The 11,439-nt window shown below is 40.8% G+C and overlaps 1 protein-coding gene across 4 annotated transcripts in view; it reads right to left on the bottom strand.

The window, feature by feature from the left end:
* Positions 1-4,654: 4,654 nt before the first annotated feature.
* The window catches only part of plppr2a (phospholipid phosphatase related 2a), a 57,877-nt gene continuing 51,092 nt past the window's right edge, over positions 4,655-11,439 (bottom strand). For 2 of the 4 annotated variants that reach the window (XM_072368347.1, XM_072368349.1), the window contains one exon: positions 4,656-11,065. In XM_072368347.1, the coding sequence (XP_072224448.1) occupies positions 10,957-11,065 (109 nt within the window). In that variant the 3' untranslated portion in view covers positions 4,656-10,956. Of the gene's footprint in view, positions 11,332-11,439 lie in introns of all 4 variants that reach the window. The other 2 variants (XM_072368350.1, XM_072368348.1) reach the window with 2 other exon arrangements.

Here is an 11,439-nt window from a genome sequence, read left to right as displayed (position 1 = left end):
CAATCTAGCGCCACGTGACCTTTCTTTCTTTAAATCAACCCGACACTAAAAGGGTTTCGGATACGCTTCACAGGGAGGAAATGACTGAGATTGTGAGACAACGGAGGAAGACCCTCAGCACTGCTTTAACTAATGGCAGACCGCAGTGCTTAATCTCATTGTTCAATGGCCAGATCTTGTGCACAATTTGAAGTAGTAGTGACATTTTTAGCTGACCACACAGGATGCCCACTTACTCTGGCTGACACAAATTGGCAAATATGATCTCACAATAATGTGTTAAATATGCGAAAAACCTCCTCAATGGTGCACTCAGGTGCAGGTGTTGGAATGCAACACGCCTAAATTTATGTTGGAAATTATCCACAGTATAAGATGTAAGACTTAATCAAGGGTCTATCGTTTAATTCTTAAATTTAATCATTGATTTCTTTTTTTTCCCCCAGTTATTTATGCTTTCTAGACTGTTGTTTTGTTTTCAGTCGCTGTTGGCTAGGTTTAAAAACAATTTCTTTACCTGTGTTTTGATAGCTTTAGGCTAAAGGCTACTTTGCACCAACGCAATTTGATTAGGGTTTGAAAAATGCATGGGTAGCCCGTCTAAAAAATCACCCCTTGTGCACACCTCTGAAATAACTAATCATGGAGTTTTCCACAAAAGCAGTGGTTTATCCCCCCTCATGTAAGCCAGCTTTGAGTGAACATAGGGACATTTAGCCACATTTGGACCAATAAAGACCTGGTTGTGGTTCAGCACCCACATTTGGGCTGAGCCGGGTTATTTTCTCTCACTGGCTGCACGTTTATGAACCATTACCATAGCTTACATTTATATTTGGATCTAATCTGGGCCAAAACTGGCACTTATGGCTCAGTAACCGCTCAGTAACATTTGGCCAATTGTTCTTTGCTGTATACTGGGGTAACCATGTTTGGCTACCAGCACTGAATTGTCAACTGTCATACTGCCATATTTCTGCAGTTTATTGAAAGCTTTAGCATTTTTTCCTCTCCCTGATTTCCCTGCTCACTTCTTTTTAGAGATGACATTTGTCGAGGTGGGGTGGGGGGGGGGGGTGGTATGAATATGTAATTGATGAGAGCATTAATTAAGAGTTAAAAGACTGGTGGAGAAACACTCTCAAAGCAAACAAATCACACTACACCACTACCACTGCTTCTTGCTCATCACTGAGGGCATGTCTCATTAGAAATATTAATTTCGATGACTCAGTTATTATGTTTCAATATGGCGCCACAGTGCCTCAGTAAAGCTGCACTCCCCAACACATTAGGACAGGAAGTCTACAATAAGCTAATTTAATTTTCAACCATTTTTCCAGTTGTTTAGTTTATTACAAATACAAAATACGCTTTGTATTGGTAAGGTACTGTTCAGTTGATACAAACACAGATTGTATTTGAACCAACATACAGTACATTGTCTTTTCCTGGAAGTCTACCATTTGATAGAGCATGTAATTCAGGAAATACATTAGGACTTCACAAATAAAATAAAAAGTTTAATGATAGCATACAGACATGCTCAGAGGAGTCAACTTGAAGCTTTGAATTTACTTTGAAAACAAAGAAGCTCTCCTATTTTACATGTAACTCTACTGAAAACATGCTGCAGGTTAATAAATACTATTTGCTTCTTCTTATATTAGGATGCTTAAACAACAGCATAAAGCATAATGTTCTTTACCTGATAGTTAGCTTAGCTTTCCTGATGGTGACTTAACTGTTATTGTCCACACATATTGTACACCTATCTATACGCAACATGATCATATTTTGTTGGCTTAAAGAGGACTGACTTCTGGTATGTATCAAATTCAACACAGGACACTTTTGTAAGAGTGTGAAATGGTACTTCCTGTTTCTTGCTCTTGATTTCTTCCGCTGCAACAATTAAAAACTGTACAAAGATCCAGAATGCAATCGTTTCAGCTCTCCAGCCTGTGCGATGTGGTGGTAGCAACAGGGTGGTGTCTCCTTGCTTGTTAGCTCCCTCTTTACAAAGCATTATGTGATTAACCGTCCCACACATTCTCCCACAATTTACCTGATATCGCGCTGAGCTTTTTCATTTTGGATTTGGGAAACAAAAAGTCAAGACCCTCCAGACTCAGATGGTAAGCAGACCTGCCTCTAAGCCCTCTTAGCATCTCTAAGCAAACTGTTTCAACATGCAGAGGACTGCAGAGCCAAACAAACCTGCTCAATCGATATGTGGACCATCATTAGCTTGACCTCATCAAGTGTCCCACACTTTCTACAAGAAAAGTCCAAACAAGGAGAAAAAACATCAGACAGCTTCTCCACTCTGTGGCGCCTACGGCATTGATATGCCATGTCATGCATGTCTGCACTCACAGACGACCACCTACATTACAAGGGAATATATTTTATTTACACCTATTCTGTCTGCATGATATCATCTGAGCCGTTAGCTCTTAATTTTTACATATATTTGATTCCAAAAACTATTGAATATAAAGATGTTGACTTTCATATGGAACACCAAACCACTCCCCACTGAGTCCTCAGTGTTACCTCCCCTGTTTCCTTTTACGCAAAGACATAATTCCTCTCTAAGAAGTATCTTGTTTCATAGTTACAAATGATATTCTTCCTCTCCTCATCGTCCACAGTCTGTAAACCACATAGGTCTCAGTTGGTATTAAAGCATTTGGTCACACTGATTACGTTTAACTTCAAGCCCAAAAGAGCTCTCAGGGTGAACATAAAATTACCCAAAATTACCTGTAAACTCTTGTTATTGGAATGTGGAGAAGAGCCCAGTGGTATTAAAATTCCCAGCAAACTAACAGAGGGAGTAGTGCTGCCCACACTAATGAGGCCTGCATTGGCAAAAAAAAAGGCGGCAGAAAGACGCTGCAGGTGGGATTTCACCAAGGAAACAGCGTCATCTTTTGAACCTCTCTGACTGGGATGTTTGGTGGTTGTTTAAATTCAGTCAAGCAGAGTGTCCCCCCCCCCCCCCCCCTTTTTTTTTTAAAGGAATTGCAGGTGCACCTCTCTAAAGTCTGGAGAGTTGAGCTGCCTGCAATTAGTGTCAGCTGCACTGTGAGTTGCTTTTTTTTTTTATCAGCATTTCAGAGTAATTCATGGATAGTCCTCTGTGTTTTTACGGATGTGAATTCCTAAAATCGGTCAAAAAGGCACTCGCTGTGCAAATCAAGCACTGATGTATAAGTCATTCTCAGCATTATCTCTGACATTAAAAAAATGGATCCCATTATGTCTCATTAGCGAACACAGGTGCAGATTGTTCCTTTCAGTTCATGACACAGCTTGAGAAATCTCTGCATGTGCAATGACTGATAAGATGAATGCAGGGTTTGACTTACTTCCCTGTACTCCCTCATCACGTACAAGTAGATGTGTATGATGTGCATCGCCATCTTGTGGATTTGTCCTGCAAATGCGTGCTCTCTTGAGGGATTGGTGTTAATTGCTCCTGACAGGAATGTGTGCGAGTGACCAGACAAACTGAGCATGAGTGCTGGTTCTGCTCCCGTATTTGTTGTGGTTTTGTTTCATGTATGCTGTTGCCACAGCTGATCTGTTCTATCGCGCAGAATGGGAGAGTTTAATCTGGACAATAACTGGCAGCATATACACGTGAACCTGTCAAAAATGAATATCTAAAGTAAAATCTGTCTTAATATTCCTGCATGATACCTCAATATCACGAGTCAAATCAATTGAGGGAGTGTAGCCCCCCCTACACTCCCTCAATCGATTGGTCATTTTACACCAAATGATAGCAGTGCTGACCCTGTCATTGTATACAGAAGACCTGCTTTACTTGAGCGTAGTGTGCTGCTTGTGCTGAATGAGTAATCGGCTGCTGGCTTCCCTTAATAATGTTTTTTTCTAATATTGTCAGGATCATGCTGTAGGGTTTAGAAGAAGGAAGAAAAAATGTTGCAGTCTGGACATGATGAACCGAGCAGCCTGTGAGAACAGTTGGAGCAGCATATTTCACAAAATAACCCGATGAAGTCGTTATCAAAGACAAAACTCAGTGTTTTTCAGAGCTTAAACCACATAAAAGTGCCATAAGTAAGAGGATCATTGGTCTCTGATGCATCAGTTTTGACATACTCATCCATCTCTACCTCTGTTATTGCATCACCACACCAGTGCAGTACATTGGTAGTTTAAGGAAGAGACAAGAGCCTCAGGTGCTCTGCTAAATACTGTTCTGAGCAAAAGTACTGAGCTACATAAGGTAAAAACGGAGTTTCTATAATTCTGAAGAAAAGTCAATATTTAGTATGAACACCTTTATTCTCCAACACAGTCTGAACCCTCTTAGAAAAGCTTCCTGTTATTTCTTTAAGTAGTCTTCAGGAATAGTTCTCCAGGCTTCTTGAAGGACATCCCAAAGCTCTTCTTTGGATGTTGGCTGCCTTTTGTTCCGTTCTCTGTCAAGATGATCCCACGCTGCTTCAATAATGTTGAGGTCTGGGCTCTGAGGAGGATTCATCCCTCCATTAGACCTGTTGCCACTGATTTTCAGTACAGTTCTTGTGTCAGTTGCACAATACTCGATATCCAATACATGCTCAAACACATGCATGCACACACACACATACACACACATATATATATATATATATATATATATATATAGATATATATATATATATATATGAGTGTGTGTGTATCTATGTATAAGAATGATTTGATGTTCATAAAACAGTATAAATCCTGACATTTTTACATGGAGTTCCTTGCTGCATTGAACTTTCTATCAGCCATTTCTGTTTAAAAGTTCTCTTTGTTGGATTATACAGTTTGAGGTCCCAAAAGAAAACATTGTCCAATATTTCACAGGACAAATAAACAAATATCACTCTGAAAACAATGAGACATTTTGTTGCAAAACACTTTTTTCCCCCTCTGCCTTCCATATTAATCATCTGATAAACTTTCAGAGCTGTTAGGCAATCTGCTCAGCTGCAAACAAAGAAGTTAGAACTGGTGACAACTCCACCAGACAGCATAACAAAATGCACAATAGAGATACAGTAATTGCTGCTTTAAACAGTATTCATGATGGCATGCATTAGCCAAGTTCAGCAGTGCATAAGTACATCTTTTGAAGAAAGATTCCGTATGCCAGGCTTTTCACACACACAACTTTTATTCTTTCTCTCTGTCTCTGACCCAGGATGGTTTCAGATGTGAGTCCTTCAAAGTTTGCAGACATGCATTTTAAAGCTCTAAGAGGAGCTAGTGAATGGACCTTGAATCTCTTATTCAAGTTGTCTCTTTTTTCGTTACAGTCACAAACCGCTGAGCACGTCTGTGGCAACAAGGAGTTCAGGGCCCTGCCTGGGCACACTTTGACTTACGGAGGCACTGGAGATCGAACCACCTAACTGCTATGGCATGGTTACAAGTAGATGCACATACAAGTTTTCAAAAAACTCAGAATTAAAACAGCAGAAGTGAAAATACTGAGAATTTTATCCTTGTCGCAGGGCAAGCTGCAAAAACTTGCAGTTTTCTCTACCCAAATACGTCCCCATGTTACAACTGCAACAGCTTTAAATGGTAAATGTGGGGTTCAGGAATGTTGGTCATGTTGTGAAAAAAATCAATTTTGAATGAATCATGAATGAATGAATAATTGAACGTGCTGCATGTGACTGCGCCATCTAAAACAATACCTTTAACCAATGAATAGATAAATGACCAGGTGTTGTTAATTCTCTGGTGGCTAACAGTAAGCTGCCTGATTCTCATTGCACTCTGAACTAGAAGATCAGTCTCTCCTCATCATAGTGGAATGAATACAGACACAAAAACCAACACACACACTACACCTATCTCTAGAAACACACAGCAAAATCACTCTGATCACAGGGCCAAAACGAACTGATCAGACTGGCTCAGACAGCTTTTCTTATCGCAGTATCTATTTATTGTTCTCATCACACAAATCTTTACAAAACAGAGGGTTTGCTGCAACAGGATCAAAGGAAACGGAGTCCTCCCTGCGAGCTGCAGATCTGAAGGAGACTGGTGCTTTTTATTCACATGTCAGTCAACCACGGCGTGTTTGCTCTTTGATTTATAACAAGTTAGCAAAGACTTTACAGGAGAGTAAAGCTGAGCAGTTGACAGCGGAACAAAGGGAGAATCTGCCTCTTTGTGAAGGGCGTTTTTCTGTTGGTGTTCATTCGTTTGTATCTCATTTGTGTATTCCTGGTGCGGATAGAGCACTCACACAGGGAGCACTGAGCTAGAAAATGACTGACAGCACCTGCAAAGAGTAAGAGAGATTCTGCAGGTGGGAGTAGCTTGCACTTGCGATTGTGACTTATTACATTGTTCCATTAATGCTATCTTAAGGCGTTTCTGCTTCATTTGGACATGACAGACTGGAATGCATTGAGGAAAAAAGAGGAACAAAGGGATGTCATGCAGCAAAAAATCATACTTCTGACTCAACTTCACAACTCTGAAAATATGGTATATGCAGCCCTGGCTTTCTGAGCCACCAAAACATGTTTTTATCAAACTCCTCACAAGGACAGGATGTGCATAAAATCTGAGATGGCAAAGTGTAACATCCACTGGATAAAAAAAAAAATCTTTAAAAAAAGTATTACTGACGATCAAAACACACAACCTTGGCTTAGAAGTGGCACTAAAAAGCATAACAATAACCAAAAAACTTACCGGCACATAGATTCTTGTGAAATTCCAAAAGATGCAGATCTTTTTGTGCTTTCTGTAAAATCTACAGAAACCAAACTGACTGTATTGGTGAAAGAAACGTTTAAAAAGATACAACATTCATAGCCTACTCTTAAAATAAACAAAATATAAAATAACTACACATGTCCACAGCGTACAATGCTGCAGTTTCACTAAAAACTCTTAAAAATTGTACAATTACAGTTATGGTACTCTGATTTACTGGCTTTGTTACTGATACCCATACAGCTTAAGTTTCAATTCGTCAGCTTGTTGATGCCCTACATCTCCACATGTTCCTACGCTATGACATCTACTGACCTTTGTGATGCTCTGAGCACCTTCTCGCAAGACATCCCCTAGCTAGAGACTTATCTTGAACAACTTTTTTCATAGTCATTGCACTTTTCTACTTCCCTCCCATCCGTGCTTCCTCAATTTTTGACTGCAAATGGTTAAGGTCGGAAGTTAAGAGGATATGGTTAGGGTTCGAATCTATGTAGACAAGATTAGTTCTACATGTTACAAAGACAGTTCTACATGGTGATGGACAACACGCTTTCATATTTAAGGAACACTAAAGAAGAGCTATGGGAGGAGGTGAGTAGGAAGAGATAAAGTGTACCAGCAGGATGCGGCAAGAAAAACCATCAGATAGGATAAAAAAATATTACAGAAGGATGCAGTTAGCTTGAATGTATCGATCTGTAATATATATCTTGATATTTACTATGTTTTATATAGATTTTGTGTTTAGTAATATGATAATTATAAGAGTATTAAATAACAGTAGGTTGACTATTTAAATGCTTCACACTTATCAAATGTAGGCCCTTAACTTGTGTTTGTTTCTCACTAGTCTATGCGCTCTCGATACATAAGACTAAATTAAAACTGCTCACATTTACGTGCTTTTCTGCTCCTTATCGAACAACAAAAAGTCGTTAAGCTGCACTACCATCTCACCAATTCACTACAGCCATGCTTTGTTGGAGCTATAGCTCCATGTGAAATAATAACTCAGAGAGAAACTTAATTCACACTTCCCACTGCTATGCAGTCAGCAGAAGTTGCAGCTTGCACTGACTGAACATGACTTAAAGGTGTCAGAAGAAAAGCAAAGCTGTACTCCATTCCACAGTGACATAAACAGTACTCCATCCTCCTGTTCCCTGCTCATTAAATTTGCAACACGACCAATGTAGACAGCAGTCTCTCCCTGCATTACACCGGTCACTTTATTACATGAGATATCTGTTACTGCTGTAGTAATTCAGATGAGTCTCACTGAAAAAAACGTGACAGGAGACTATGTATTCCTGCTGATGAAGATGAATTCTGTCTTTCTTTTTAGTACCATCCAGCGCGACTTTCAAAGTGATGAATTTCAATAAGATGTCTGGTTTGGGTATCCGGCACATTTTGTGTGTTTAGCAGAGGGGGAAGGACTCAGCACCCATAGTTCAGTATGCAGATGCAATACATTATTAAATGGTTAGTTTCAATGCGAGGCATGTTTTCCAAACCATAATGATCTTGTTCTTTAATACATAACCATAACCAAGTAATTCTGAAAACCTAACCTTAAACCATCTTTTTTTTTTCTTTTAACAAACTTGACTCAGTAGTTTGAAAAGTGTAAAACAGCAACAAAACAGTGAGTGACAGCATATAGAAACACTGACCTAATGAGAAAACAACATTTTCAGAGTTATTTTTTGTGTTCGGTAGCAAGAAAAACAGTAAAAATCCTGTATGAGTTCTAGATTAAATCTGTGACTGCGCCACACTTTGTAGTGGGACTGGATTGAGTCATTTTAATATCCAAAACTAACATTAGTTCATAGCTAAGCTCCCCAAACCAACATCAGCTTAATAACTGAATAGTGTACTTTCAATGTAGGCAATGGCTTGTTATCCTAAAAATTTTTTTATCGTTTTAAACATTGTTATTTTGGATCTCACCAAGCTGCAGTGTCTGATGGGTAATATTGAAATTCAACTTAATGTGAAGTCAGTTCACAGTCCAAAGTTCTGTTTGAACTGTTTCTGCTCCCAGCGGTTTGAAATCTGACCAAACATGGCTTTAAACCTCGTGCAGTCCACTTCACAAGAAACTATTGGGCAGCATAAGTCATTGAACTTGTCGGGTTCTGAGTTGCTTCAACAAAAAGTAGCTATGGTTAGTCCTAAAAGCTGCTAGATTTGTTGCTAAAGGAAGAGGGAATTTTTTTTTAAAGAATTACAAAGAGTAGAAGTTTTGCAGCTTATTCAGTTTGCTTGCAGACAGAGAAGGTGTGTGGGGCAGGGTTTCCAGAGGAAACTGGTTTTCTAGTTACATAACTATGTAACTATCTGACATAGAATGCTTTGTCTTATTTCATATCCGGTTAGAAGATTTTTAAAAAAATCAAATCTATTGCCCAGCTCCAATATGTCCATTCAGAACTAAAAAGCCCTGAAGGTTATAAAGTTCTGAACACACAGAATCTGCACTGAGACTCTCCCAGTCTGAACATGCCAAAGAATTCATTTATTTCCCAACCTGCCCTGTTTTTCACCATCACACGTTTCCGTCATCATAGCAAATGCAAGATTTTTCCCAATGTCCGCGCTGATTCTGTGCGATGCTTGTGTAAAAATCACACTCTTGGTAGAAAAAAAGATCTATTTACAGTATCATACAAAACAAGCTTCAGTGATAGAAAGTGGATAAAGGGGAATGAAGGTCAAATAGCAAGGGGGTAAAGGGATGTGAGAGTGATTGTGCATCTCTGTGCTTTCACAAACGTGTGCTTTGTAAAAACAGGTGTCTCTCCCTGTGTTTCAGTGTTTCCATGTACGTGTGTGTGTTGTCCAGCAGAGGGAAACATTTTACAGCACAGTGATAGTATTATAGCCAGCGGCACCGAGAAAAGAGACAATCTGACATGAGTTGACTTGTCAAGGCATAAAAGGGCTAAAACAACTGGACTGACGGGGGATGTGCAAATCAAAATCAGCAAAACTGGCAAATACACAGTATATACATGTACAATAAATAAATCTGGAGATAGAATCTCAGAAAATAATAGTTACAGTACGTGACACGACCAGTCTGTGGAAAAGTTACTCCATTTCAGGGTGAGTGACGCTGGTCCAAATCCAATGAAATGATCCGCACAAAAACTTCAATTGGCATCACATACAGAGTTCGGCATGAAGGCTTCTCATCTGAAAAGTGAACAAAAAGTACTACTACCCCCCCCCCCCCAAATCTGCTCCTGAATGTGACGCACTTTATTGTGGCTCACTTTTGCACCTGCAGCCAGGAGCTCGGCTTTGTGTCATCCGAGTTTAGAATTTGGAAAAATTGCAACCGTCCAGGAGGGAAAAGGAAAAAAAAAAGAAGATAGCCAAGTGAAGATGTCTGCACTTTCATCCTGTTTGCTTCTGTCAGGTGCTTCTGCTGAGAGATGTGCTATGGGTCCTTTGATTTGGGTAAACCTCATGCAGAGCTGACAGGGGCACTGCTACTAGACTGGAGGTGTGAGTGCGTGAGATGAGATTAGGAGGGTGAGAGAAAGTGAAGAGGGGGAAAGGGCGTGCATGTGTCTGTTTGTTTTTGCGTGCGTGTGTGTGTGTGTGTGTCGGTGTACAGCTCGGTGAAAGGGTGTTTTCACGGGTAAATCTCAGCAGCACACATTCCCTGCAGCGGGTTTCTTTGGTCCAACGTAGCAACCCCCTTGGCAGCACACCTTGAAGCTGTGCAGAGGGAGTTCACCATCACTTTAAGCTGTCAGCACCTGCTTCCTTTTAACCGGTCTAAACTCATTCATACAACACCCCCCCTCCCGAAAAAAGAAAAAAGAAAACGAACAAGCAAAAACAAAGCAGTGGACATTCTTGGTTTCTTGGTAGTCACAGTTTGATGCTCTTGTCTTTGCAAAGATCTCTACAGAAGATGAAAGTGAGCTTTACATGACCTTTTCTTTTTAAAAAAAGCACTAAAGATGTACCTGACTGTACTGAAAGTTCATAGTACTTCACTGGGCATCCCAGCAAAGAAGAAGTCTTTTAGGAGTTTGCCTATCGGTTCCCCGGTGGTTGAGAGGGCAACAGGGTGATGTGTGCTAAGGGAGGCCTAGACCTGCGTGGAGTAGGAGCGGTGCAGCGTTGTGTACCGCCCGGCCAGATGGGCGGCGCAGCGCGGCGAGTGCTGCTCCGGCTGGTCTAGACTTCGCTGGAAATGGAGCGAGACGGTATGAGGACATCGGGGGTGGCGGGGAACCGATAGGGCTGATGGTCATGTGATCTCGGTAAACGGAGACCTCCGCGGAGTCTGCAGGGGAGAGAGAGGAGTGAGAAAGAGAGAGGACGGGGCAGAGAGGCGGCGAGGGAGAGAGAGGAGTGAAGAAAAGAATAATCCAAAGCAACGTGTGAGGTGAGCGGCGGGAGAGGAGAGAGCAGATGTACGGAGCAAAAACAGAAATAAGGCAACAGATGACGAAGATAGTACGGACAATGACAGACAATGACGAAAAGATCCAGGGTCGGTTAGAATGGTTGGACATAGGCATTGTAAGGTGGGGAGGAGAGTGCAGGATGCTGGAGGAGAGTGAGGGACAAGGGAGCAGATTGAGAGGAGAGAGGCAAGGTAGGAGACAGGAAAAGAGGCAGTCAGGTGAGGGTTAGTGACGGTGACAGACCACAGAG

The sequence above is a fragment of the Leuresthes tenuis genome, unplaced genomic scaffold, assembly GCF_036924035.1.
Source record: "Leuresthes tenuis unplaced genomic scaffold, fLeuTen1.0.hap1 SCAF_17, whole genome shotgun sequence".
NCBI classification, from domain to species: domain Eukaryota; kingdom Metazoa; phylum Chordata; class Actinopteri; order Atheriniformes; family Atherinopsidae; genus Leuresthes; species Leuresthes tenuis.
The sequence above is the reverse complement of the archived record's forward strand: the minus strand, read 5'-3'. Positions and strand labels throughout refer to the sequence as shown.